Source organism: Eurosta solidaginis, chromosome 2 (genome assembly GCF_040869045.1).
Source record: "Eurosta solidaginis isolate ZX-2024a chromosome 2, ASM4086904v1, whole genome shotgun sequence".
Lineage (NCBI taxonomy): Eukaryota > Metazoa > Arthropoda > Insecta > Diptera > Tephritidae > Eurosta > Eurosta solidaginis.
Window position 1 is genome coordinate 48,786,132 of NC_090320.1, and position 26,625 is coordinate 48,812,756.

General features: G+C 38.3%; 1 protein-coding gene across 9 annotated transcripts in view; it reads left to right on the forward strand.

The window, feature by feature from the left end:
- Window positions 1-26,625, forward strand: part of Dyrk2 (Dual-specificity tyrosine phosphorylation-regulated kinase 2) — a 296,262-nt gene that overhangs the window by 215,937 nt on the left and 53,700 nt on the right. For all 9 annotated transcript variants that reach the window (XM_067765263.1, XM_067765262.1, XM_067765261.1 and 6 more), the window contains 2 exons: window positions 6,869-7,035; window positions 10,078-10,355. In XM_067765263.1, coding sequence (XP_067621364.1) covers window positions 6,869-7,035; window positions 10,078-10,355 — 445 coding nt within the window. The remainder of the gene's footprint in view (window positions 1-6,868; window positions 7,036-10,077; window positions 10,356-26,625) is intronic.

A 26,625-nucleotide genomic window follows, 5' to 3' on the forward strand; every position in this document is an offset into this window, starting at 1 on the left:
TTCTGAAAGGAGAATCTGGTTGTTGTATTTAGACTCATTTACGGTTAAAAAAATGTGCGTATCAATAAAAAGGAACAGACCCTCTTTTACTGCAGTCACTTTTTGGGTTGAACATTTTCTGCATTTTTCTATTCTTTTCTCTAAATTGTGACTAACAATTTTTTTTAAATGTGTTCCAAAACTGAATCCTTGATCACTCCCATCCATGGCCAGCATGTTTAAATTTTTCCTCACATCCCCACACTTTTCACCTTTTTTCGTAATTTCGAAATTTTTCACATCAGAAAACAGTTCTTTTAATATTAGGTAGGCACTTCCATAGCAATCTAGATATCCGTTATCAATTTTAAATATCAACGACAAAAGTATAGCCCTCAAGCTGTATATAGTAGAGCTTATTCCTTGATTCGCATATTTTATGACAAAGGAGAAAATTACCATTTCTGAATTTCTCTATGAAATTTTTGAAGGTTGCATAATTGCAGTAGCAATGGGTGACTATCTCCATAACAGCGTCAAACGCGCAAGTATTTTGCACGTATACCCTTTGACCATCTATTGGCACCAGATTACATTTGTTTCCGTTTTGTAAAACTTGGCATTTGCGCTTTCTCAAGGGCTTTTCGTAGCAAAAATTTATTGCTGGAAATTCTTTCAGATATTTACCTCTTGTGTTTTCCTCAATATTTTCTATAGTTGAAGACAAAATTATGCCTGGGCTTTGTTTATTTTTCATTGCACTTGATTCGCTTGCAACGCTTTTGGGAATTGGAGAAATTTCACAAATGGCTTTGTATTTTTGGGTATCATCAGAATGCAGCGATTTATCCGAAAAATTGTTTTTGGCCAAAACTTAATTTTTCTCTTCTTCGTTCTCATTAAAGTTAACGGCGTCGAGGTTTAGCCCAAACCAATTTTCTTGGGACTGTAAATGATCGTAGTTGCGTTTATTTTTTTGTTTCAAAGAATTTTCAACATCAGTCCACGAATAACGAGCCTTGCCAATTGATTTTGATATTTTCTTACGAATGATACGTTTTGACTGCAACTCTTGAGCGCGATTTAATTTTGAGAGACATTCTATCGAATTTATATGTTTCGCTATGAATTTATCCACTCGTAAGGGCTGATAGCCTGTGCCTAAATCATTATTTTTTAATATATTGAAGTACGCTTCGCAGTGAGCCGATGTAGCTATATCTGACGCGTACGGAAAATACTGAATCATGACATTTGACCACGAAAGAAAATGTCTGCCCAATTTCATGAATTCTTGTACGACTCCTGGACAGTGGAAAGCATTAAGAGATTCTGTTTCCACCGTTAAATCAATTGTTTTTGGGCTTTATTTTGAATGTTTCCAATGAAAAGGGCAACTGCGTAATTTTCAATATTTAAGTGTTCGTATGTGGGCTCATCTTCGTTTTTAGCTTCACTTAGGTTTTTATCGGCATATGTAAAGGTTTTTATTCTCTCGAACAAAAAAATTCTACTCTGGAAGCACGCGGAATTTGAGCCCTCGTATTCACTTTCAGCAACGATAAGTATATTTAGAAAAAGATTTTCAAAGTCAGTTATATTTTCGCAGGCGGACATAATCCCCAGACACCGTACATAAAAATCTTTTATTTTGAAATGTCTCCCGTCAAATACTTTTTTTCTGCACAAAATTTTTATTAGATGTGCAATATCAATTCTGATATAACTCATCGAATTGTGTGACTCGCCGTTAGACAAAGAACGATAGCAATCAAAAAGCAGGCAGCGTTCAAAAATGCCATTGCATAGTAGCATACAATTTCCGGAGGGCAACAAGCGCCATCTCTTAAAATTTCCCGGAGCCAATAGCAAATAAAATTTGCGTCGTGTTTCTGCGACACCATCGAAAACAATGGAAATACTCCATTATCTGTTGGAATAACGATTTGGTAGAGTAAAGTGTATCTTTTCACGCCGCCCTTGGAAATGTAGGACTTGACGACACCACCCGTGGCATCAATTTCGATTTTACGAAATTTTTTTATCAGATATTTATACAAAAAAATTTGCATCGTAGACCAATACATGCAGTACATCTTCTCTAGACCAATTTCCCTTATGTAACCTGAATTATTTCCTTCACTTTTCATTCTACACAACGAATTTATCGCATTGAGCTTGGGGTCGATAGCTAATTGGCGATTGAGCGCTGCTTCTTTAATTTTACGCGTAGCAGGGCTGTGAGGCAAAAACGGTGGTTCAGGATCACCAAAGGAAATTTCATTTAATACTTCATTACGCCACTGTATAGACTTTTTAACTATCAACTCCTGACCTACAATTTGACGCTCAACACCTCGGACTGGGCGCTTTGCACTGTGTGGTACTCCTCGAGTGTCAAATGTTTGAATCGAAATAGTAATACCATCGCCAGAAGCTGGCTTCGCGATGGAATGACCTTCAAAAGTCGCTGCGCATTCTATGCAGCTTCCGCGTATCTTGAGATAAACTTCAGCTTCTGGTGAGTCGCAGACTGTCCCGTATTTGAAAATATAGGCGCAAGGAATTTTTGTTTTGAAGAAAAATACTTTTGCCACCAAATCTGCCCAGCCATTTTTCAAAACCCTGTACAACTGTTCACCCTTCGTCACAACGTCGTAGATCCTAGGTACTGGAGATATCTTTTCCCAGTCGTCTTTCGAAAGGACTAGGTTAATGGAAAGGGGAGGGTATTTAGAATGCTCGTTTTTAAGAACTTTGATATAAGGGTAGTTATTTCGTTAAAATCTTCAATATTTGGAATATTAAAAAACTTCTTCAGTTCAATTAGTAAATACCAACGATTGCATCTTACATACGCGTTAAGTGTTTCAGGTGGCAGTGGTTTCTCAAAGCAGGAACAAACACTTTCCCATACAATATCTGAACGAGACTTCAAGCAATTATTCTCATCGAAAATTTTATGTAGTTTCAATGCATCAAGCAATAAATTTGGATCGATATATGGTGATCGAGGCATGTTTAAAAATTCAAAGCCAATTTGTTGGGATAAGAAAAAAAAACAATATTTTTCAAAAGAAAATTAAAAATTAACTTGATTAAAACTAAAAACCCTCACCTTTCGAAAACATAAAAGTGTACGCGCGACTTATTGTAAAAATGTAAATGATCTTAGAAAAAAGTTCTTAACCAAGGATTTTGCACCTTACATAAAAAAAGCCACAATTTTAGCTTTATAAGGACATTCTAACTAATTCCTTAGCATACAGAAAACCAACTTATACGTAATGAAACGGATCCAAATTCCTCAAATTCAGAGTCCAGGCCTTCGAAATCGAAATAGAAAGTATAAAGACGTGAATTTTTGTAAACAATAATCTTCATAGTTTTTACTCAACGCATGCGATAATAATTTTTAAATCACAACCCATTTAAAGTTCTGAAAAAATACACGTGAGACAATTAATGTTTAAATGCTTAAATAATTATAAAACAATAAAAATTTACCTTATTTACGGGTTGCACGAGGCAAAGCTTTAGCAAAGCGGAAATGCTTTGACAAAATAAAAATGACACTAAGTCGAAATTGGTTTGTCTTCAAATCAAATTTGACAAGGGATGGTGGAACTTTGTTCCATGTACATCGATTTGAGAACTTGCTCTATATTAAACAATCAAGGAAACATAATTTTTGTTATAACTTTTTAACAAAAGGTGGACAAACGAAAATTTTTCCTGGACAAACGTGGACAAACGATGGGCAAACGACGGACATACGATTTAGCACAATAAAGCGAAACAAACAATTATATTTTTGTTATAACTTTTTAACAAAAGGTGGACAAACGGAAATTTTTCCTGGACAAATGTGGACAAACGAATGGCATTTGGTTTTTTTAATTACTCGTAAATGGAGGTGCCAGCTTCACACACGATTTTTGTTTTTTTTGAAATAACTTTTTAACAAAAGGTGGACAAACGAAAATTTTTCCTGGACAAACATGGACAAACGAATGGCATTTGGTTTTTTTAATTACTCGTAAATGGAGGTGCCAACTTCACACACGATTTTTATTTTTTTGAAATAACTTTTTAAAAAAAGGTGGACAAACGAAAAATTTTCCTGGACAAACATGGACAAACGATGGGCAAACGACGGACATACGATTTAGCACAATAAAGCGAAACAAAAAATTTTTTTGGGTTTTTTCGAAAAAAAAATATTTTTGTCATAACTTTTTAACAAAAGGTGGACAAACGAAATTTTTTCCTGGACAAACATGGACAAACGACTGATATTTGGTTCTTTTAATTACTCGCATATAAAGGCGCCAATTTTTTTTTTTAATATTTCTTTGAAATGATAAAAAAATTAAAATACAAAAGTAGTATGTATGTATAATAATAAATCAAAAAGGGGGACAATAGTAGACTAAGGATGGAAAACTGCCTTATATAAGCCACATTTTTTATATTTTTTATTATTATTAGTTTGCAGATTGTAACCAAAAGGTTAATAAGCAAAACTTGTTCTTAGACAAACAAAAATCGTACGGATTTTTAATTTTTTCCATAATACTTTAACGCCATAAGTGGCAAATTAATTAATCCTGTATAATATGTAGATCACAGCTGGTATATAATGTTCGGGTTCGTCCGAACTTAGCCTTCCTTACTTGTTTTAACACAAGCAGAGTTAGTACAAAAAACCAGCACGACGCAATTTGAAGTTTCCCGGAAAAATGATCTTCGAGAGTTATGCGGCAGTTACTCACGAAGGTACGTACCAAAAATGTGTCAGCTGATACGACCTGTCTTATGAGTGTGCAATGTAATACGCCAATTACACGGCTCAAGTGTCCTTGTGCCTATTACCAATTTGCACAAGGATTTTCCCGGTGTGTGCACTGGTTGCGCTATTTGCGCAGAGAACTGCGCTAAAATCAAAACGATTTTGATATTTACGCATGTCTGCAAATATTGCACATGCTTTTTTCTTCGTGTGCGGTGAATGTTACACAGTTTACCCGTTGTTTCTGATAATATAACATCAGTAATTGTTGCTTAAAAATGTTAATATCGAAGGCATAAGGACCATCTTAGCTTGCAACAGGAATTCACACAAATTCAATAATACATAATAATTTTTTATACAATTAGAAAACGTTTCATTTGTTGCGCTAGTTGAAAATGAATATTGCGCAGTGCTGCAATCAGTTGAGCTGGTCTTGCAACTAAAATATAAAAATTATAAATACTATGGAAAATAAACGCTTCTGGTGCGAGTTTTTCCACTTATACTGTGAATTACCAGCACTGTGGAAAATAAATAGTGTTTTTTTATACAATTAGTGCCTTTTTTATACAATTAAAACACATGTTTCATTTGTTGCGCTACATTAAAAATGAATATTGCGCAGTGTTTTTGAGCCGTGTATGTCAAAATTTTCATTTGCACAAATTCCGTCGTTTTATATTTGCGCATGGCTTTTGTGTCATGTATGGGCCGTCTAAACGAAAACTCACCGACGTGCAACGCATGTACGTACGTAGCCCGGAACGTAGAAATCAAAACAATTTTGATTTTTTCCGTAAGAACGTGTCAGCTGATCGCTCTCTCACTAGACAGAGTTGCCTAGTAAACTTTTGTGTGCTAATTTTTGACTATTTGCAGTTTTATGCAAAAACACCTAATTAAAGTTTAAAAAATTGTGAAAATAATTCGAAATAATTATGTAAAATTGCAGATTATAAATATGTAATCTATTTATATTTATTTAATATTAATTCCAGCCTTTTACAACATCAAAAATTTAGTTGCAAAAAGTTGATGTTTCCATAAGCATTCATGCAAAATGGTCAATGGCAACAGTGTTTATCTGTAAACAATACACACACAAATATGTTATGTACATGTACACAGACGCACACATTGATTCCTACGGGCTAGAGGGTTCGGTCAAACGTGTTTTGTACGACAAACGTCCGTACGTACGGCACACGTCGGTGGGTAATTGCCGCTTTAGAAGAGCGAGCCGAATTTTATAATACGTTATGTTAGCAAATGTTTGTCATATATTTCGACATAAAAAAAGACTAAATGCCGCATTTAAATTTACACATAATTTCATGGGCAGCAATTGTTTAGATTTTTTTTCGGAAAAAATGATTTTGTTATAACTTTTTAACAAAAGGTGGCCAATAGGAAATCTTTCGTAGACAAATATATTGACAAACGATGAGCAAACGACGGACACAAAAAGCAAAAAAAAGTTTGGGGTTTTTCGAGAAAAAAATATTTTTGTTATAACTTTTTAACACGAGGTGGACAAACGAAAATTTTTCCTGGACAAACGTGGACAAACGATGGGCAAACGACGGACATACGATTTAGCACAATAAAGCGAACAAAAAATTTTTTTGGGTTTTTTCGAAAAAACATATTTTTGTTATAACTTTTTAACAAAAGGTGGACAAACGAAAATTTTTCCTAGACAAACGTGGACAAACGAATTAGATATGGTTTTTTTCATTATTCGTCCAAGTAGGTACCAACTTCACAGAGCTAAGAGAGTGTCCGCCTAACGGAGGCATTACGTTCTAAAAATTGTACCTATAACTTGGTGCATGAAAAACTGTTCGGTCATGTGAGCTGTCCACCTAACCATCTAATAGAGGTGTCTGTTAGGAATCCTTTCTCAGTTCTTTGTGCTCCGGAACTTGTGCTCAGGCAGAATTTTGTGTCTATATGTTGATTTTTCATTCTTATTCAGTTTCTTAAATAAAATGGATCCTTAATCGATGATGTATTTTAAATTTTTTACATTTTGATTACATATACTTCGCTGCATTCAAATTAATTTATTGATTATTATATTTTTATTTTTAGCGCTTGCCAGAAAATATAACAAATATTTGACTGATGCGGAGTTCTTGGAACTGAATGTTTATAAGGAGATATGGTATTTTGGACAAAATGCTACTAAAAATTATAATAAAGCAGCAAAAGGAGCTCCCAATTCGGGTTTCGATGATGAAAATGGAAATTATAAAATTGTAAGTATAAAATAGTAAAGAAGTAAAGATGTCTAAGTTCGGGTGTAACCGAACATTATATACTCAGCGTGACCTTCAATTGCACATTTCATGTCAGATAAATTACTTTTCTACATAACACGTGGCACCGCCCGTTTAAAACAAAACGTCACCCCATTTCGTCTTACAATAAAACTTTGTTAGTGAAATATCATTGATTCAAAACTAGTTTTTGCCTAGTTATAGCTTATTATTCTAGTCTACGACCCCTTTAGACTTGTTTTACATCTCAGTTGCCGTGATCTTTAACCTATCCCGTCCATTGTTACTAGAAATATTTTCTACTAGAGGGAAAATTTGTGTACCAAATTTTATTACCATGCGTTAATTTTTCTTCGAGTTATGGCTCCCGAAACATAGAAAATTGCTTAGTCATAAAAGGGGCGGTGCCACGCCCATTTTTTGAAATTCGAAGTTTTTCCTATTTATTGTTATAAATTCGCTTGGGAAATTAAAAGATATAGCTTATTTTATTCGTCCACAACCCTTTTAAAAATCTTTTATATAAATGTGGGCGTGGTCCTTAACCGATTTATTTTCTTCAAAGCATTCCTTATAGCAAAGGCAACCTCTCTGCCGAATTTTGTTACGATACGTTTAACGATTTTTGATTTATGATTAATAATATATGTAAAATTGATTTTATCACAAGTGGGCGGTGCCACGCTCTATTTAAAATTTTTTTTCAAATTTGTATCAAGAGTCCAATATCAGTGCACACGTCAACTTTCAACATTCTAGGTGTATTATTTACTAAATAATCAGGTTTTTTGTGTTTTCAAAATGTTATATATATAAAAAGTGGGCGTGGTTATCATCCGATTTCGCTCATTTTTAATACCAATCTATTCCGGGTCCAGATAAGCTCGTGTACCAAATTTGGTGAAAATATCTCGATATTTACTCAAATTATCGTGTTAACGGCAAACGGACGGACAGACATGGTTCAATCTAATTTTTTTTTCGACATTGATGATTTTGATATATGGAAGTCTATATCTATCTCGATTCCTTTATAGCTGTACAACGAACCGTTATCCAATCAAAGTTAATATACTCTGTGTGCAAAGCACGCTGAGTATAAAAATAATTTAAAGAAAAAGTACCGACCTATCCCGATATTTGCTTGGCTTGATATGGATATTTGTTTTTACGCTCTATGTTCTTCATCTCTGTGTGCAAAAGCAATATGTGAAGCATACTTTTGGGCGTGTTTTCTTATATTAGTTTTGGAGTTATGCAGCTGAAGGCGAAGTCGATATGATTTCATTTTACTTAGGCCCGGTTTTTCAGTACTTGGTTAAGCTATGCTTAAACTAAGTTTGCTTAAACTCTAGTCAAATTTAAGCTCCAGTTAAACTACTGAGCAGTTTTTCAATCACAGTTTAAGGACGCCTTTGGGGTTGGCTTCTTTGTGCGGCAACATTGGTTTTTTTATTATGTAGATGTTGTAGATACGGCAACAGCTGGATTTTGTTTACCCAACAAACATGGAAAAAAATTCTCCAGCGAAATATATATGTATCTAGTTTCGGAGGTGATATCCAACATCATTATTTAATTATTTTTCAACCAGATAGTTCTCGAGGTGATATACAACTTCATTCTCCAATCACTAAAAACCTTTGAGAAATTTTGTAAAATTAAGAGTTTTCGAGTTGATCTCCAACGTCATTAATATTATTTTATTAATTATTATCCAACTTACGAGAGATTTTGAGAAATGTACAGTTCTCTCAAATGAATATTCAACACATTTCTCCAGTTGATATCCTACACTGTATATCGAGTTGAGGTGGAGATGAAAAAAAATCTCCAAGATGGTACCACCAAAACCAACAGCTGTTTATTGTGAGAAATAAACACTTGGTTGTTAGCAGTCATGAAGCGTAATTAATTAAAAATGAATTACACATATTTTATTTTCGTGAAAATACTGTAGTATGGAATCTTACATTTGAGTCCAGTTAGAGAACCACAAATTGGGGAATTAAATTTTTTTAACTTAAGTAATATCATTTTTTGCTTTATACAAAATTCCCTCTTTTGTGAGTACTCTATGATTCTCGAGTTCAGTCACTGTTTCGAAACAACTTTTGAGACTTTAGAAGTATGCCTAGTTATCAACATGAGTTCTAATGTACTCAAGCCTAAATGCTTGTAGGGTATATTCGACGCTATTTCGAACGAATGCAAATAACTGATAGGTTAACTAGAGTTTATAATTTATTTAATAATTTGGGAAAAATTTAAACAACGTGACATCAGGACGGACAAGGCGACAGCTGTTTCGATTATACCTTGTAAATCTCTTCAAAGCCTTTTCTCCCGGGAGTGGGAGTCGAACTCGCACCCCTACGATAGTTGAAATGGTTGTAAACGCATTCAGCTACGTCATGCCTGTTGTGAAGTCTTTCCCAATTGCCTTCTTTATGCATAAAAAAAAAAGCAATATGGGCAATCCCCGATTATTAAAAATCATATAACTAGAGTTTAACCCTGCCAGATCGGCCGCTTAAGCTAAGCTTAAACTTCAGTTAAAGTAGACTGAAAAACTGCAGAATAAGTTTAAGCGTAGTTTAACTACAAACTGAGTTGAACTTGTATTGAAAACCGGGCCTTAAATATTTTGTTTTACAATTTTAATATACTTGTGTTTTGAACATTCGTGGTTTGCTGTCATGCTCAGTATTTAGTTATTTTGTGACTAACGTGCCTAAAAGTAGACTATAAAATTTGTGAAAAAATTGTGTATGGCAATAATTGCGCAAACCAAGTGCGGTTTAAAAGCCAATACCTCAAGCCGTAACGGGAGTTTTCTATTAAATAAAACAATATTTTTAAAGAAAATAGTTGCACTTCCAAAGTTTGTATGTTGTTTTTGCAATAAAAATGAAGTTTTATTATTTTTCTGGTTCTAAAATTTTTCTGTGCAATATTTTCTATTTTTTTTTTTAATTTGCTTTCAAAAATTTCAAGTCACTTTTCATTATTTTTCCGTAGATCGAACATGATCACATTGCCTTCCGCTATGAGATACTCGAAGTGATCGGAAAAGGTAGTTTTGGGCAAGTTATACGCGCCATGGATCACAAGACCAATACATATGTAGCCATTAAAATTATACGCAATAAAAGGCGTTTCCTCAATCAGGCTGTGGTAGAATTGAATATTTTGGATGAGTTGCGTGAAAAGGATGCGGATGGATCTCATAATGTTATACATATGCTGGATTATACATATTTTCGTAAGCATTTATGCATTACATTCGAACTGTTGAGGTAAGTCAATGGAATATCGGAAAGACCTTTTTTTGTTAAGTAGGCAAGTATTTGAAAAAAGTTTGGAAGTGATCAAAGTAAATTACCAGCCAGTTTTTAAAAGGTGTAAGTCCTCGCTTAAGGAAAATTTCATCAAAGGTTTCGCAATGGTTTTTAAAATCTGCAATTTGCGAAATCACTGCTGAAATAGAGGGAATATAAGTGAATGTACTAAAAAGCAAGCATTTTATTAATAGTCATTATAATGTCCTCACAAAAGGCTCACTTCAAAAGAACTTAGTACATAGCAACTTTGATTTGTTGCATATATTTAAGAAAACTGTTTAAAGAAATGGCTTAGAGCTTTGAAATAATAACTACCCCTGGCGGATCCTACTTCTTTAGCAGCCGAGGCTCTGGCGATCCAAGTTTAAAATAGAACTGGGGGTGGGGCTGCATTAGAGGTTTACGCCGATCACTTTATCGGCGGCGGCGGCGTAGGCGTACGCCGGTGTTCTTACTTTAAAAGCTTGATTATTCTATTTAAAAAAATAATCAGACCAATTCTAAATATTCTCGCGGAATTTTGTTCTCGCGGATTTTTTTATTCCCGCGGAAAAATTCCTCCAATTCTTTTCTCCTAGGGAGAAGAATAATTGGGGAATAGGAATTTCGAATTTTCGAAGTCAGCTGTTTTGTCAATTGAAATTTCGTTGCGCATTTCTTATTTTGTTTAAAAAAATTTTAAAATTTAATTATTGTTGCCAATTTGTTTGAAATTAAGAAATAAGGTATAAACAATGCACATTATTGCATTTCATGTGGTATTCACTGAAATGAGTAATGAACTGGTGCCACAGCAACATCAACAGAGGAGCATAAGAAGAAGACCGGCGGGATAACACAAATCCGCCGGAGTTGCCTGCATTCATTCTGCAAAGCAATTTTCTGGCGGCCAAGTCGAGTTGAGTTCGCCTTTCGCCATATGCCAAAATCTATTTAAGCCTTCTTAAAAAAACCTTGCACAATTTCTGGATGGCTGCATCAAATATGCGAAGAGCTCTTCCGTTGCTTATGATATACTTTTCGACTTAAAATAAAGAATATTGTGGTTGTTGCTGTTGTTTGTATTAACAGTGAGAATATTGTGGTAGAATGTAAATATATATTTTAGCACAAATTTGTACAAATAAGTGTTCTTTCTTAAAATAACCAATTTCCTTTAACTATTTTGATGCATTCCCTTTAATTTAACTAGTGAAAAAACTCCTATGAAATGGCAGAGAAATCTCCCTCTCCCTCACATTCATAATACCTACTTTTCTCCCATAACTGGTTTCCGCTTTTTCGAATATTGTTCAGAATAGGAGGAAAGGGAGAAATGAAAAAACTCACAAGGAATTTTTATTTAGAATACGAGGAATGGGAGAAGGGAAAAAACTCGCACGGAATTTTCGTTTAGAATTGGGCTGAATATTTAGGAAAGGTTTTGTTTATATGTATTTAAGGAAATCAACGTGTTTGCCATTTCGGAAAGATCCGGGGGTTTTGCATCAAAATCTCGCAGACCGTTCAAACGTTTTCAGGAGTAGCTCCTTGCGAAGGGATTGTCCCTCGTTCGCTTGCTCTAGAGAGGCTTCGAACCTAACCCCGGTCTTTGGAATTGGTACTGCTGCGTCTGCTGAAAAGAAATAGAGATACATAAAATAGTCACACATTTGCCTGTATATCTCGTGCAAAGCGTAGTTTCACCTAGGGTTAACTCCTAATAATCGTCGCGAACACAATTTCTTTAAATCATTTGTCGCTCCTTGGCGGTCACGCATAAAAGCGACTTAGAGTTGCTATTAATGGTCTATAAATACTCATGACTCCCGTGGCACAGGGAGCCTCCAGTTTTTCGGCTGTTTTTAAGAGCTACATTTCCCGATGTGCGAACAGTAGGAATCCATACCACCAGTCGCGCCTCCTGAGCCTCACCCATATGCCAGTACAGAAGCTATAGGACTGCGACTTCGAACTCATACCTTCGTCGACGACACTTTCCTAAAAGCTCTAGGCGTAGCTCCGAAGACTTTCCAATGGATGCTTTTGTCGCGCTATGCTGCCGAGCTACACCAAAGAAATACCTTGAAACGTTAGGGAGTGACTATTCGGCCAAGGATGCCGCCCTCGAAATCATAAGCAGTCTAAGTGGAGTTCATTGCGACATGGGTGAAAATCGTATAATCCTCGGCGCATCTACATAATTAAAACTTTACAAGGACTCTGGATAAAATTTTTAAAATTGATTTCAATAGTCTTCGTTAAATTAAATTTAGAATGAAAGTCGATGGATTTTAAGTTGAAAGTTGTTAACTAGTATTTTCCGGCCTAACGATATAAGAGCTCATTATGGATGACCGCGTAGCTTCAGTTTTCAGACAAGTCCGACTGTTAGGGTAGTATCACACACAGTCATTAGTTCCACTGTCTTGGGAAAGCTTTTGCTTCACCACTTTGAGTGTTCTTGCGAAGGACAAAGCCTCACCTGGTAGATATATGTGCCTACGTATTCACATTTGTAAAAGGAGCCGTAACGTGTAGGTGATATTTAAACTTGGTTGATAGGCTATAATCAATGTGATTCACTCCAAGGGACTAGTTTTGGATAGGGCCGCCAACTTTAGGAAATGTCAAACCGGGAGACTTGGGTGTTGAAGGATGAAGTGTGAAAATCAAAATTAACATTTCAGACGCTATCGTATAGTTTCGCAAATAAACAACAGATTTTTGAATGCAATACTTAGTGATTATTCAAACCCTTCTCATAAGTACATATATCCTCAACTTAAGTATGAGGTAAGAATAATTTCAAAAGAGTATTTATTCCCCCAGAACCTACCAAAGGATTTTGCATCACTGATTTCGCTTATTCTTGGGGACAATTTTAAAACATGTTCGCCTTGGGTCATTTTATTTGAATTAATTGTTCATTATTAATTTTTTCAAAAATGCGAAATGAGCATATACATTTATTATATAACTTGTCGTTTAGTGTTTTGTTTTAATAACTTGCTGAATTGGGTGATGCAAAGTCCGTGTTAAGCTGACATCGAAAGCGCCTGTTATTTTTAATAACTTTACAAGGAGTTAAATTTCTCAATTAGTTTCTTATAACTGGCAGTGATGCGCATCCGTTGATACCACATTCGACCATATCCGACCAATTTTCGACATGAACAATAAATGGCTTAAACAGTCTTAAACGAGTGGAAAATATAGTAACGCGCCGGACGTCGCGCCGATATTTTTGACATTCGGCGGCGGCGTATATCTCTAGGCATCTATGTCAGGCAAGCGACCAACAACATCGATAGCACTCCCCAAAACCTTCGAAAATGTCTTTATCGCTACAACAACAACAGCTGTATGTTTGGTACCATTACTTCGCTCAATATATTTCTATTTGCTGGGCTTCGTCTATCTTAATGTCACAGCGACGGAAACATCACAAAAAATTACAACGCCAGCTTCAAAGAAATCTTCGGAACCAATAATTGCAATAAAAGCTATGCTCACAGCTGTCGTCACAGTATCAACTACCTGCGGATCGTCTGCTTGCGAAACCTGGTATCGATTGACATACTTCGATCATTTGCATAACATGACCTAGCCAGTAAACCCTTTGAGGTTTTATTCGCTATGCTATATTTATATATTAAAGCTCATACAGCTCTTCATTATACCTCCTTCGATAATCACTCCGGCAACACGTACTGGCCCATACATCTTCCGAAGAACTTTTTTTTCGAACACTTCATGTGCCATGTCGTCTTCACTCGACACCGTATATGATTCCGAGCCATACATCAGAACAGGTATGATGAGTGACTTTTAGAGCGTGATTTCGTAGAGAGAGGAATTTACTTTTCAATTGCCCACTCAGTCCAAAGTAGCACTTGATGGTAAGAGTTATTTTCTGTTTGATTTCTAAGCAGACATTGTTTTCTGGTTGCTGAGCTGATTTCCTGATAGACGAAATTCTTCAAAGTCTCGAATTTATATGCTTCAACAGTGACGAAGCTCCCAAGGAGCGAATGCGCCGATCCTTTCTTGGATTGCAGCAAGTACTTTGCCTTGTCATCGTTTATCTTAATTGGCCTCTTTGTTTACTTAGAGAATGTAGAGCTAATGGCGCATTCTGTTGCCAGAATTATTTTATCCAGCATTAGCTGAAACAAATCGCACGAAAGAGAGTCCTTTTTTTGAATCCTCGTATGGTTTTGAATAACTTACGGAGCTGGTGGTGTTGCAGAGCCTTATTTAGTTTGCACGAACTTTATATCAGACATATCACTATACAAGCTTCTCTTTTTCGTGTTTTCAAAGAATGCTTTTAAAAACATATTGATAGTCTTCTTGAAGCCTTCTCAAGAATCTGACGTTTAGTGATGATCTGGTGTATAGTAGATGTACCAGTCTGAAGCCACACTGATAAGGTCCAATCGGTTCGTTGACTTCGGGCTTCAGTTTTTCGCACAGGGCGTTAGATACTGGAACCTTATATGACATATTAAGCACGCTGATTCCGCGGTAATTAGCCTGGTTTACGGGATCGCCCTTATTATGAATTGAGCAGAGCAAACTTAAATTAAAACCTCGAGTCGTGCGCTAATCCAATCATGTTTTGCGTAGTTTTTACCAACTCTTCGCCTCCGTTTTGATCAGATCGGCGGGTGGTCGTCATTACCCGCCGCCTTGTGGCCGTTTAGCCGGGATATTGCTATTTTTACTTCGTCATAGTCGGGTACGTGTTTTCCATCATTAACGATTGTGGTATCGGGTTCGACTTCTACCTCGCTAGCTAGATATGAGGAGAAGTGTTCCCTCCATAATATAAGCACACTCTGTATGTCTGTTACCAGGATGTTGTTATCGTTCCTGCGGGAATTTGCCCCGTTCCTGAAACCTTCCGTCATCCGCCGGATTTCTTGGAAGAATTTTCGGGCATTATTCCTATCAGTCGGCATCTGATGCTCCTCGCACTTATGTCGTTCTGCCTCACGTTTGTCTTCTAAATAGGTGTCTCTCTTCCTTCTTCGCATGACTATAATGCTCCAATATACCGCGCGTAGCTGCGCCGGTACGCAGGTAGTATCGTTCTTTTCCAAGGTAGCGTGAAACTCCTCATCATGCCAGTTGTTGTCGCGGGTTCATTGGAAACCTATGCTGTCAGCAGCGGCGGTACGTTATGAGAGAGGAGTATGCCCCTACTTTCCTTGTGTTACTGTGCACACTTTTTTGCTGCACAGATACGTGTACGTATCTTGGCTGCCACAAGGTAGTAATCCGAGTCAATTTATGGATCTCGTAAAGTGCGCACACTCAGGAGACTAGAGCTATGTGTTCCGTAGATTACGACGTGATTGAGTTGGTCTCGTATTCTCGTATCAGGAGACAGCCAAGTAGCTTGACGTATCTTTTTATGTTGGAACCTGGTACTGCAGATGATCATATGTGGATCCGGGGCGAAGTCAATCAGCCTCAACCCATTGGGAGCTGTTACAACATGGAGGCCAATTTTTCCGACTGTAGGGCCAAAGACCCCTTCTTTACCCACTCTGGCGTTAAAGTCGCGCAGCATGATTTTAATACCATGGCGTAGGCAGCCATCGTACGCGTTTTCTGGTTTTTCGTAGAAGGAGGTCTTGTCCTGTTTGTCCGCATCGTCTTGAATTGAGTAAGCTAGCACTAGTTTTTTTTTTTTTTTTTTGATCACACAACCATAAAAACACTCCATTCTTGAAGTAATTTGAATGTGAAATTTTTACTGTGCACTTAAAAAATCGAACAGCAAATTGTCTTAATTGTTTCCGTATGCTTTAGAGCAGGTACATCGCAATCTTCTGCCATTGTACACAAATGACGTATGACGTTGTGTCATAAGGCATGCGGTGTAAAAAGTGTGCCGGTTCACAAAGTTGCGTGCATTAAGAAATGCCTGAAAAAAAGGATTTTGTTTGATGTGTGCGCTTTTGGAAATCTCCCTCTATGCTTCTTTGAAAACTTTAAAGATCCCAACCACCAAAATGTCAGTTTACTATTTTTCCGCTATCCCGTGCCTTGCACAATTGCAAAACTCACTCAGCACACGTGGTAAGCAGTCACTAGCAGAAATCGGTTGAAAAGTAAAGCGTGCATTTTGCGTTTAAATGCGGCAATAAATCGCATAGTTTTTAAATTTGTTTTTACTGAAAGCTTCATGTTGATGGCTTACTTTTGTACAACTGAATTAATTTTTTGTTTTTTTTTTTTTTTAAGTAATTTTATTTACTACCACTCAACAATTTTGTGGGCTTCCACTTATCAACAATTCAATCATGACAAGCAAACAAGTCAACTAAATAATGTTGCCGTTGAAAGGCAGGGTGGGTTGCTGGGATTTCTGACGATTGATGACCATGACCGTATAGCTATGACTGTTGCTCATTTTGTTTAAGGAGCTTTTTCGATTCGCTGATATTTAGTTGTAAATATAGTTGGCGCAATGAATGGTGCATGCTCGTTAGTTTTGAAACCAAACCGTTGGCAAAATATTTAAATGGTTTTAGGTTTACATAGCAACAAGGTTGGGTTAGATTAGGAACGCTGCCTTTAACAAAACAAGAAAAACCGAGCCACACTTAAATTTACGTGTCCTTGTAATACATCTGAAGGATGGCAATACCCCTTATCTTTTCAAAAAAAATTTGTATAAATCTTTAGACTAGTTAGATATTTTCGTAAAGTAGTTTCGAGGGTTACCCGAATAATAGTTCAACACTTTTTGTTACTATATCGAAATTTTGTGCTGTTTGAAAGTATTACGGCTTCGATTTGATTTTTAAAATCTCCTTGGCAACTAAAAAGTTGTCATATTATTTTCTATTTTGGCTCCGTATGGCTCCCAACAATATCACTTTAGCTCTGGCTGGCTCCCAACAACAGCCAAATCGATTTAGGTAGAATAATGTAGAAAATAATCACAGCATGCTTTGATATTTTAATTTTGAATTGCGGTGATGCCGGCATGTCAAACAATTTATTCACTGCTGGCCTGCAACTGCTGCTATTCAATTAGATTTGGTTGCTTGTTGTTGCTTCCGCAGTGTAGCTTTGAATTTTACTGCTTATATTTGGTGTTTCATATTTCACTGTGAGCCTAGCGCCGTTGGTCAAATTCTTTCCTTGCCTAAGCCCATTTTGGAAATTTGCTTGGAAAGTATCACATTTTCATACATTTTCTGAATCTATTGGATCCTAGCTAAGACTTAAAAACATTAAGCGTTATTTTAGTTTGGCTAGCTTTAAAGCTCGGCTTTAAGCACTGCAGTTTAAATTGAATCCAAGTTTTAGATTCGGTCATCATATGAAAGTCAAGTAGCATCAAACTAAAAGAGTCCATCCTTAGATTTCACTCATGTTAGGAAATTCGTTCGAAAAATAGAGTTATGATCTCACCTTTTAAGAAAGGCTTTAATCTATTTGTGTATTTCAAATCTCATATTGGCAATATAATATTGCGCAAATTTTTCGTTATCGTTTTTGTCCACTGATATTTGAGCGAAACTTCTAGCCAGATTTTTTTATAATGGTTTAGAAAAGTTTCCAATTCACGCAAATTGTTTTTGGCATGAATCTAAACTAAAATCCATTTTAAAATGGCTGCAACGCTCAGCTATGCTGTATGGTTCGAAAATATATCGAGTTTTCTTAAAATATTCAGCTAGTTTGAATTCGAGATAAGACTTCACTCATTCTTAGAACTCGATGTAAAAAATTAATCCGCATGTACCAATGAAACGTGAACCAGATACGGATAGATATTTAACATGCAAATGCAAACAATGTGACCCATATGGATCAATTTGTTGTTGCATTTGCATGTTTCTATCCGTATCTGGATCACGCTTCATTGTAACGTAACAAATATTATAGATCGACTCCTACGTATCACCTAGTAAAATATCAGTTTACATCTGTGGTCATCAAAAATGAAATTGTGGCTGTATTGGTAAGAGTAAAATCATGGCAGTTTTAGTGGTTTAGTCGTTGATTAACCAGCAACGATGCAAAGCGTATGCGTGCATATTTGTGAACACTCACAAAATAATTCGTAAATATGCTATGAAATATTTGGAGTAATCGCGAGACTCAGGCTATCAGCTTATCTGCTTATGTGCTAATATTTTACTAAAACAAAATACACTGTAGGAAAATAATCTTTAAACAGATAAGTTGATAATGACGTGAATACCCCCATAATTATTTCATTACTAGTTTACATACAGTTCATATTTCGTTCGCATCTTAGTAGTAAAGTGATATTTCAAACTCGATTTAAGAGAAAAGCTGATACAAGTATTCAATTTATACTTTTTTCTACAGCTCTTATGCGAGAAGAGCTTTTTCCTTAGAACGCCTCAAAGTTCGCGTTTGGACTTAGACGGCCTCACAGCTCGACGTTCGGTATCGACATATAATCAGCTATGAGGCTTTAATCTGGTTTGAGCTCCCTATTTTTCCATAGTGTACTCCGCAGACTTCGTCCAGGACGAAAATTTACTTGTCTACATTAAAAAAGTGAGCCTCGTTTCCCCATTTTTTCTCTATACCATTCTCTTCTACTTTATTCTCCACTTTTCTTAATTTTGTGGTCCCTTATTCTATTAAGCTCCCTTCCACTCCTACCCCCACTGGCACACTCACTCCCACTCCTTCTCCCACTTCTTCTCCCAATCCCTCTCTCACACCAAATCTCACTTCCATGCCTACTCCAACTCCCACCCCCGCTCTCACTCCCTCTAAGACACCTACTTCCACTTCCACTCTTACTCCCACTTTCACTCCAACTCTAACTATCGCTCCCACTTTCATTTCACTCCAATTCCCACTTCCATTCCCAATGTATACCCACTCATATATACAATCTCCATAATAAATTTTGGATATCTTTTTCAAATAATTGCCGAGATAGAGCGAATTTAAACTTGTCCTATTGGGGGTCTCAACTTCAATTCAGAAACGTCTACAAGTTTTTATTAATAAATGTCTGCGCCGAATCCTGAAAATTCGATGACCGGAAAGAATTTCAAATGACGACTTATGGTCTAGAACAAATCAACCTAAGGCTGCCACAGAAATAACCAAGCGTAAGTGGTCGTGGATTGGTCACACTCTCAGAAGACCTCCAGTAAATATAGCCAGACAAGCATTGCGATGGAATCCACAAGGAAGCCGACGACCTGGTGCACCTGCGAAAACTTGGCGCAGAACTGTGGATAAAGAACTCGAAGACGCTGGATATACGTGGAATGACATCACAAGAACTGCACCTAACAGAATAAGATTTAAGTCGGTGGTCGAGGCCCTATGCTCCAATAGGAGTTGAGGAGGATGATGATGATGATGATGGCGCTTCCCAAGGCAGTCGGTTCTATGTACCGGAGCGACTCGGGATTTTTCCCGACCAAGGACAGTCATCTCAGTGTGACCCCATTTAATTTGTTTCGTCCCTCCCACAAATTGTCATCCTCCCAGCAGCTCCTTGCAGCAGGACTGCTACATATTCTCTTACTCCGGGAAGGTATCAAACCCAATCCGGGTCCGTCTCCTGACCCCGGTCCTGAGAAATGGTTTTGCAGCATTTGCCAGAAAAGAATCTTTTTAGGACGGTCATACTCTGTTCAGTGTGTCTCGTGCAAGGGATGGTTGCATCGGACAGGTTGTTCTGGGCTTGATCCCAAAACCCGACGTCCACGTAACTTTTATAAATCTTTTTTGGCTCCTTGCTGCTCACGCCAAGGGCGTCCCGTGGTCTACGCCTAAGCGCCCCCCCCCCCCCCCCCCCCACTACCTTCCAGCAGCCTCGCTGCTCAGCAAGCCACAACAAGTACCCGCTGCTGCTCGCGCCCCACGGCGCCAACAACTCAAACAGCTGATACCACTCATAACTACTACCTTCGTAGTAGAGTTGGTAGCAATGCTGAGCATCAGCCCCTGCCCCCGTCTTCTTCTCCCCCCTCTTTTCTGGCAGCAATCGTGCAGGTCAGGGAAACAGACTCTTAGTCCCTACCTCCGTTTGCACCGTCTGCCAGCACAGAATATATAGGTTTGCGACATCCGCTCAATGCAGCTCCTGCCTTGCGTGGTGCCACTTTCTAAATGTTCTGGTCTCCGCGACGGCAACCCCTCGACGGGTTTCATCGCGCCAGGTCGCAAACCCAAATCATCCGGGTACCCCAATGCTTGCCCAAGGGCGCCCATTCCCAAGGCCACAACAGCAATTGCGTCCTGCCCTTCCACAACCTAGGCGTAGTCACCCGTCACTTGCCCCTAGAGTGGCGGCGTCACCCCTCATGCACTTCAGAATTCTGCAGTTAAACTGTAATGGACTAACTGGGAAGATTACGGAGATAGCCGATTTCATGAAGCGGCACAACATCCGCATTGCTGCGATTCAAGAGACTAAACTCACAGCAAGATCTGCATTGCAGACCTGCTCTGGGTATAATGTCCACAGGAAAGACCGCGAGAGCGGAAATGTAGGCGCCTCGCGTTTATTATACACCACTCTGTGCAATATTATATATTTGATCCTGGCATCGACCGCAGGGACAATGTCTTAGAACGTCAAGGCCTATCTGTTCGGTCAGGCGATGCAAATCTAGAAATCATCAACATCTACATCCCTCCTGTCACCTGTTGCCCCAGTGGATACCGCCCTAATATAGAGGCCTTACTCACTGGCAACAATCACATTATCTTAGGCGATTTCAATGCCCATCACGACCTATGGCATTCAAACTTGCGGGCGGACAGTAGGGGTGAGATGTTGGCGGATCAAATAGAAGAAACGACGTTCTGCACAATAAACGGAGACGCCCCCACACGTATGGTAGGAAGCTGTCATAGCTCGCCAGATATCTCACTCGTGAGCGCAGAACTTGTAAACTGCGTCAACTGGCAGCCGATGGTAACATTGGCATCCGACCACCTGCCCATACTTATTTCGTTCGAGCGTACCGCCGACTTCATCGTCACCGAAAAACTCACTTTCATAAACTTCAAAAAAGGAAAGTGGGAAGAATATAAATCTGCAACAGACAGCAGCTTTGCTGCCCTCCCTATCCCGACTGATGCCCGCCAAGGGGAGCGTGCGTTCCGTAAGGTCATTGAATCCGCCTCGGCACATTTCATTCCCGCCGGGAGAATTCCCGAAATCCGGCCCCACTTCCCGGCGGAGGCCGCGAGCTTAGCGAGGGAACGCGACCTTATAAGACAGCTTGATCCAGGCGACCCCCAAATAAGGGATATAAACCAACGCATCAGATTGCTTGTGGACGAACACAAGCGGGCGAAATGGGAAGAGCACCTAAGAGGTTGTAACCTCTCTACCGGTGTAGGTAAACTTTGGTCCACCGTAAAGTCCCTATCGAATCCGACTAAGCACAAAGACAAAGTTTCCATCGCCTTTGGCGATAAGGTGCTGTCGGATGCGAAAAAATGCGCGAGCGCTTTCTGCCGACAATATATGATGCATCCTACGGTTGACAAAGATAGACGGAGAGCCAATAGGCACGCACATAAACACAAATTCAGCGCGTCACCAATCACCATCACCGCTAGAGAGGTTGAGGACGCCATTGGTCGCGCTAAACCATCCAAAGCAGTGGGCCCAGACGGCATAGCCATGCCGATGCTTAAAAACCTGGGGAAATAGGGTTTCAAATATTTAGCGCATGTCTTCAACCTGTCTCTTTCCACCTTTGTCATACCCGAGAAATGGAAAATGGCCAAGGTGGTCCCGCTACTAAAGCCTGGGAAACCAGCTAACATAGGTGAGTCATATCGTCCGATATCTCTCCTATCGCCAGTGGCAAAGACGCTTGAAGCCATTTTGCTCCCTTATTTCAAAGCACATTTGCAGCTAGCCCCTCATCAGCATGGCTTCAGAAAACTCCATAGCACTACCTCCGCGCTAAATGTCATTGGCACCCAGATAAATTGCGGTTTGAATCAATACCCCCACCATAGAACAGTACTCGTAGCGCTAGACCTATCAAAAGCCTTTGATACGGTCAACCATGGCTCGTTACTGCAAGACCTGGAAGGGTCTACCCTTCCCCCATGTCTTAAAAGGTGGACCGCAAATTATCTGGGTGGTCGGCAGGCATCGGTGCAATTCAGAAACGAAACATCAAAACCAAGGAGAATTAAACAAGGGGTGCCACAGGGTGGTGTTCTATCCCCACTTTTGTTTAATTTCTACAAATCCAAGCTACCTTCACCACCGGAAGGAGTCACAATCGTTTCCTACGCCGATGACTGCATAATAATGGCCACAGGCCCAGGCCCAGAGATCGATGAGCTATGCAATAAAATAAACGGCTATCTCCCTGATCTCTCCTGTTTTTTCGCCTCGCGAAACCTGGCATTGTCACCGACTAAATCTTCCGCGACCTTATTTACAACATGGACGCCCCAAATGTCGACCATATTGAACATCCACGTCGATGGCACTACGCTACCGACTGTCCTACACCCCAAAATCTTGGGTGTGACGTTTGATCAGGATCTACATTTTGGTGCGCACGCAACCGCAATTGTTCCGAGAATTCAGAGCCGTAATAAAATCCTCAAATCCCTTGCTGGCAGTACCTGGGGAAAAGATAAAGAAACGCTCATGACCACATACAAAGCAATTAGCGAGCCGATTACGTGCTACGCGTCACCCATATGGTCGCCAAGCCTAAAAACTACCCACTGGAAGAAACTACAGGCCTGCCAAAATACTGCTCTCAGAATCGCCACGGGCTGTCTTCTTATGTCCCCAGAACACCATCTGCATAATGAGGCGAGAATACTCCCCATCAGGGAGAGAAATGAGATGCTGACCAAACAGTTTCTGTTGAATACCCAGAAACCTGGGCATCCCAACAGACATCTGATTGACGAACCAGCACCGCCTAGGGGCCTAAGGAGTCATCTCCGTAAGCATTTTGAGGAAATACGGCACCTGAGAACCCAGCCGTATGAAGCGCAAAAACACAAGCAGGTCCTTGGTGAACTCCATAGACGGTGAATCCAGTACTTGAAGAAAAATATCCAGAACTCGCGGAAGAGGAACGCATACTCCCCAGGGAAACGCGTGTCACTCTTGCTCAACTTCGTTCTGGATACTGTAACAGGTTAAACCCTTACCTATCCAGAATCAACCCCGACATACAAAATGTATGCCCCGCTTGCAATGTGTCCCCACATGACACCAACCATCTCCTTAATTGTAATGTGGAACCAACGCCTCTAACACCCCTTTCCTTATGGTCCACCCCTGTTGAAACGGCAAGTTTCCTTGGACTCCCGTTAGAGGATATTGATGACAATTTGTGATCGGTCGCGGCTATTAGGTGGGGCGAGCATTGCTACAACAACAACAACAAGATGATGATGATTAGGGGGCGTGGCACCGCCTACTTTTCCCGTATATATATAAATATATTTCTAACCCATACTTGAGCCGTAACAAAAAAAAAAATAAACAAAAAACAAAAGGGTAACTTCTTTTGCACCTCAATCTCGAGGGTCCTGTCCTAAATTCCTTTTTTCTACCTTGTGTCTGCCTTCCCTCATATGATTTCCGTTTAATTTTACAATTAAGGGTTATAGGTACCACAAATTACAATATCGCATATTTTATTAAGGTAGGTTTTCCATATAAAAGTCATATTTAATTGCTGGGCGTCTTACGGCTGCATGTAAAAATTAAATTAAAATTGCGACTTCACAAAAAAAATTGCTAAAGAACCCAAAACTTGGGTAAATAATTTAGTAGCAAAAAGTGAAAATAAAGCAAAAACTTTCAAACAATTTTTCAAATTACGCCCACAACTCACTAACTCAATCAAGCAAATACGCGCTTGCCCCAACAGAGACAGTAAACACACAACTAAATGAAAATAAAAAGTTGCGCCTAAAAGCATGCAATGCGCTTTTATTGTTCTTTGCACCACTCTGTTGTGCGCGCATTTCGACCTTTATTGCTCATAACACCGCTTCTTACAATAATATTTAGTCATATGGTTTTATAATTGCACAAATAGTTCGCTCATACCCCGCTAGCCCTTCAAGCACCAACCAACTTAGAAATATTTTACGTTGACGTCGATAAATCGCGTGCAAATCGTAATTTCCTGTTGGAACGTTAATATCTTTCGCTTTATGTTAACTTATTGCCGGTAGCACATATGTACATATGTACATACTTTGCTCTTTTAACCCCATCCTTAACCATGCAGCGCATTAATGTCAATGTTAAACTTTGTTGCTTTTGCATATTTAAGTTGAGTATTTGCACTTAAATTCACATCCAGCCAATTTGCAAAAAGCACATGTGATTTGTTCAAACATTACGACAGGCAGTCAAACCTTTTTTATATGTTTTTGCTTTCCCTTCGTTTACTTAGGGCCAGATTATGTATGTATGTGTGACATCGTAACACTTTGCGTCGCAGGCATTCACATTCACAGTCACCACTATATAATACCCAAAATTTCATAAAGGCAATCAGGTTTACTGTCACCCACTGAAGTGAATGAAAGCGCTTACATCGTAGAAATTTTGGTTCACGCGAGAAAAAATGACTCGTTGCGTTATACATAATTTGTCCCCTAGGCAAGTTGTAAGGCAGAATTCTTTTTATGGCATTGAATTGTCAAAAAATGGCACAACCAATTAAGTGATATACTTAGATACAAATGTGTATGTGTATGTGTGAGTATTTAGGGAGCATGTGTACGCGCCATAAAAAAATTGGCAACAGGTAGCTCTTGTGGCGTAGCGTAGACTCATAAATAAAGCGGTTTCTATCAATAGCAATAAAAAAAAATTACTATGACATTATTGTACACTAACACCATCAAATAAGTGACTGGTAAAGGTATTATTTTTAGTATCTTCGATGTTGTTGTTTTTATATTTCGATGCACTAGGGTTGTCGAATCCGGAATCCCAAATCCCGGAATGTTTGAATATGGCATTTAAATATTCATTTAAGTAAAATTTGTTCCACAAATATCAGACTTTTAAGAGCTAAACATGCATTTCACTGGGGTACAAAAAATATAAACAATCAGTGGCAAGATTTTTATACTCAGCTGAGCAGAGCTTACTGAGTGTATTAATTTTGTTCGCATACCGGTACCCCGTAACGGCATAAACTAACCGAGATAGATATAGACTTCTATATATCCAAATGATCAAAATGAAAAGAAATTCATTTAGCCATGTCCGTCCGTCCGTCTGTCCGTAAACACGATAACTTGAGTGAATTTTGAGGTGTCTTAATGAAATTTTATATGTAAGTTCCTGGGCAATCATCTCAGATCTTTATTTAAAATGAACGAAATCGGACTATAACCACGCCCACTTTTTCGATATCGAAAATTTCGAAAAAGTGCGATAATTCATTACCAAAGACGGATAAAGCTGTGAAACTTGTGGGTGGATGGACCTTACGACGCAGAATAGAAAATTAGTAAAATAGGCGTCGTACCGCCCACTTTTAAAAGAGTTTAATTAAAAAGTTTTGCAAGCTGTAATTTGGCTGCTGAGTATGTAATGTTCGGTTACACCCGAACTTAGCCTTCCTTACTTGTTGTTATTGGTCTTTAAAAATTCAGATTTTCGCGATATTGACGTCTAAAATAGCGGTAAACGCATTTTTGTGCTAAAGTAGAATTCGCCCATTGGTTGAACCTCTTCAAACGGCACTACACTTCAGCTATCCTTCACATTCGTTGCTTTCCTTTCATCCCTTTTCTCTCCTTTCATTTCCATTTCCACTTCCTTCCTTTTCTTTATTTTCTTCCTTTACTTTTTCCTTTCCAGTTTTTAATTTCCTTTATTTTCCTTTTTTTCCTCTCCTCTCCTTCCCTTTCCTTTTCGTTGCTTTTTTCCATTTCTTTATCATTTCCTTTTTATTCGTTTTCGTTTTCCGTTTTCCTAGCCTTTACTTTCTTTACATCTTTTTCTGTCCCCTCATTTACTTTATTTTTGTTATTCGATATTACTTTATTTTATTTTCTTTTACTAAATATAATTTTTATTTTTATTTATCTTGATTTATTTAATTTAATTTAATTTGTTATAGTTTGATTTTAGAAGCTCGGCCTAAAATCTTTTCGGTTGTTATGTCGCCTTACAGTTATTTATTATTATTTATAGTTTGATTTTATTTTATTGCACTTATTTAAATTTTATTTTTCTTAT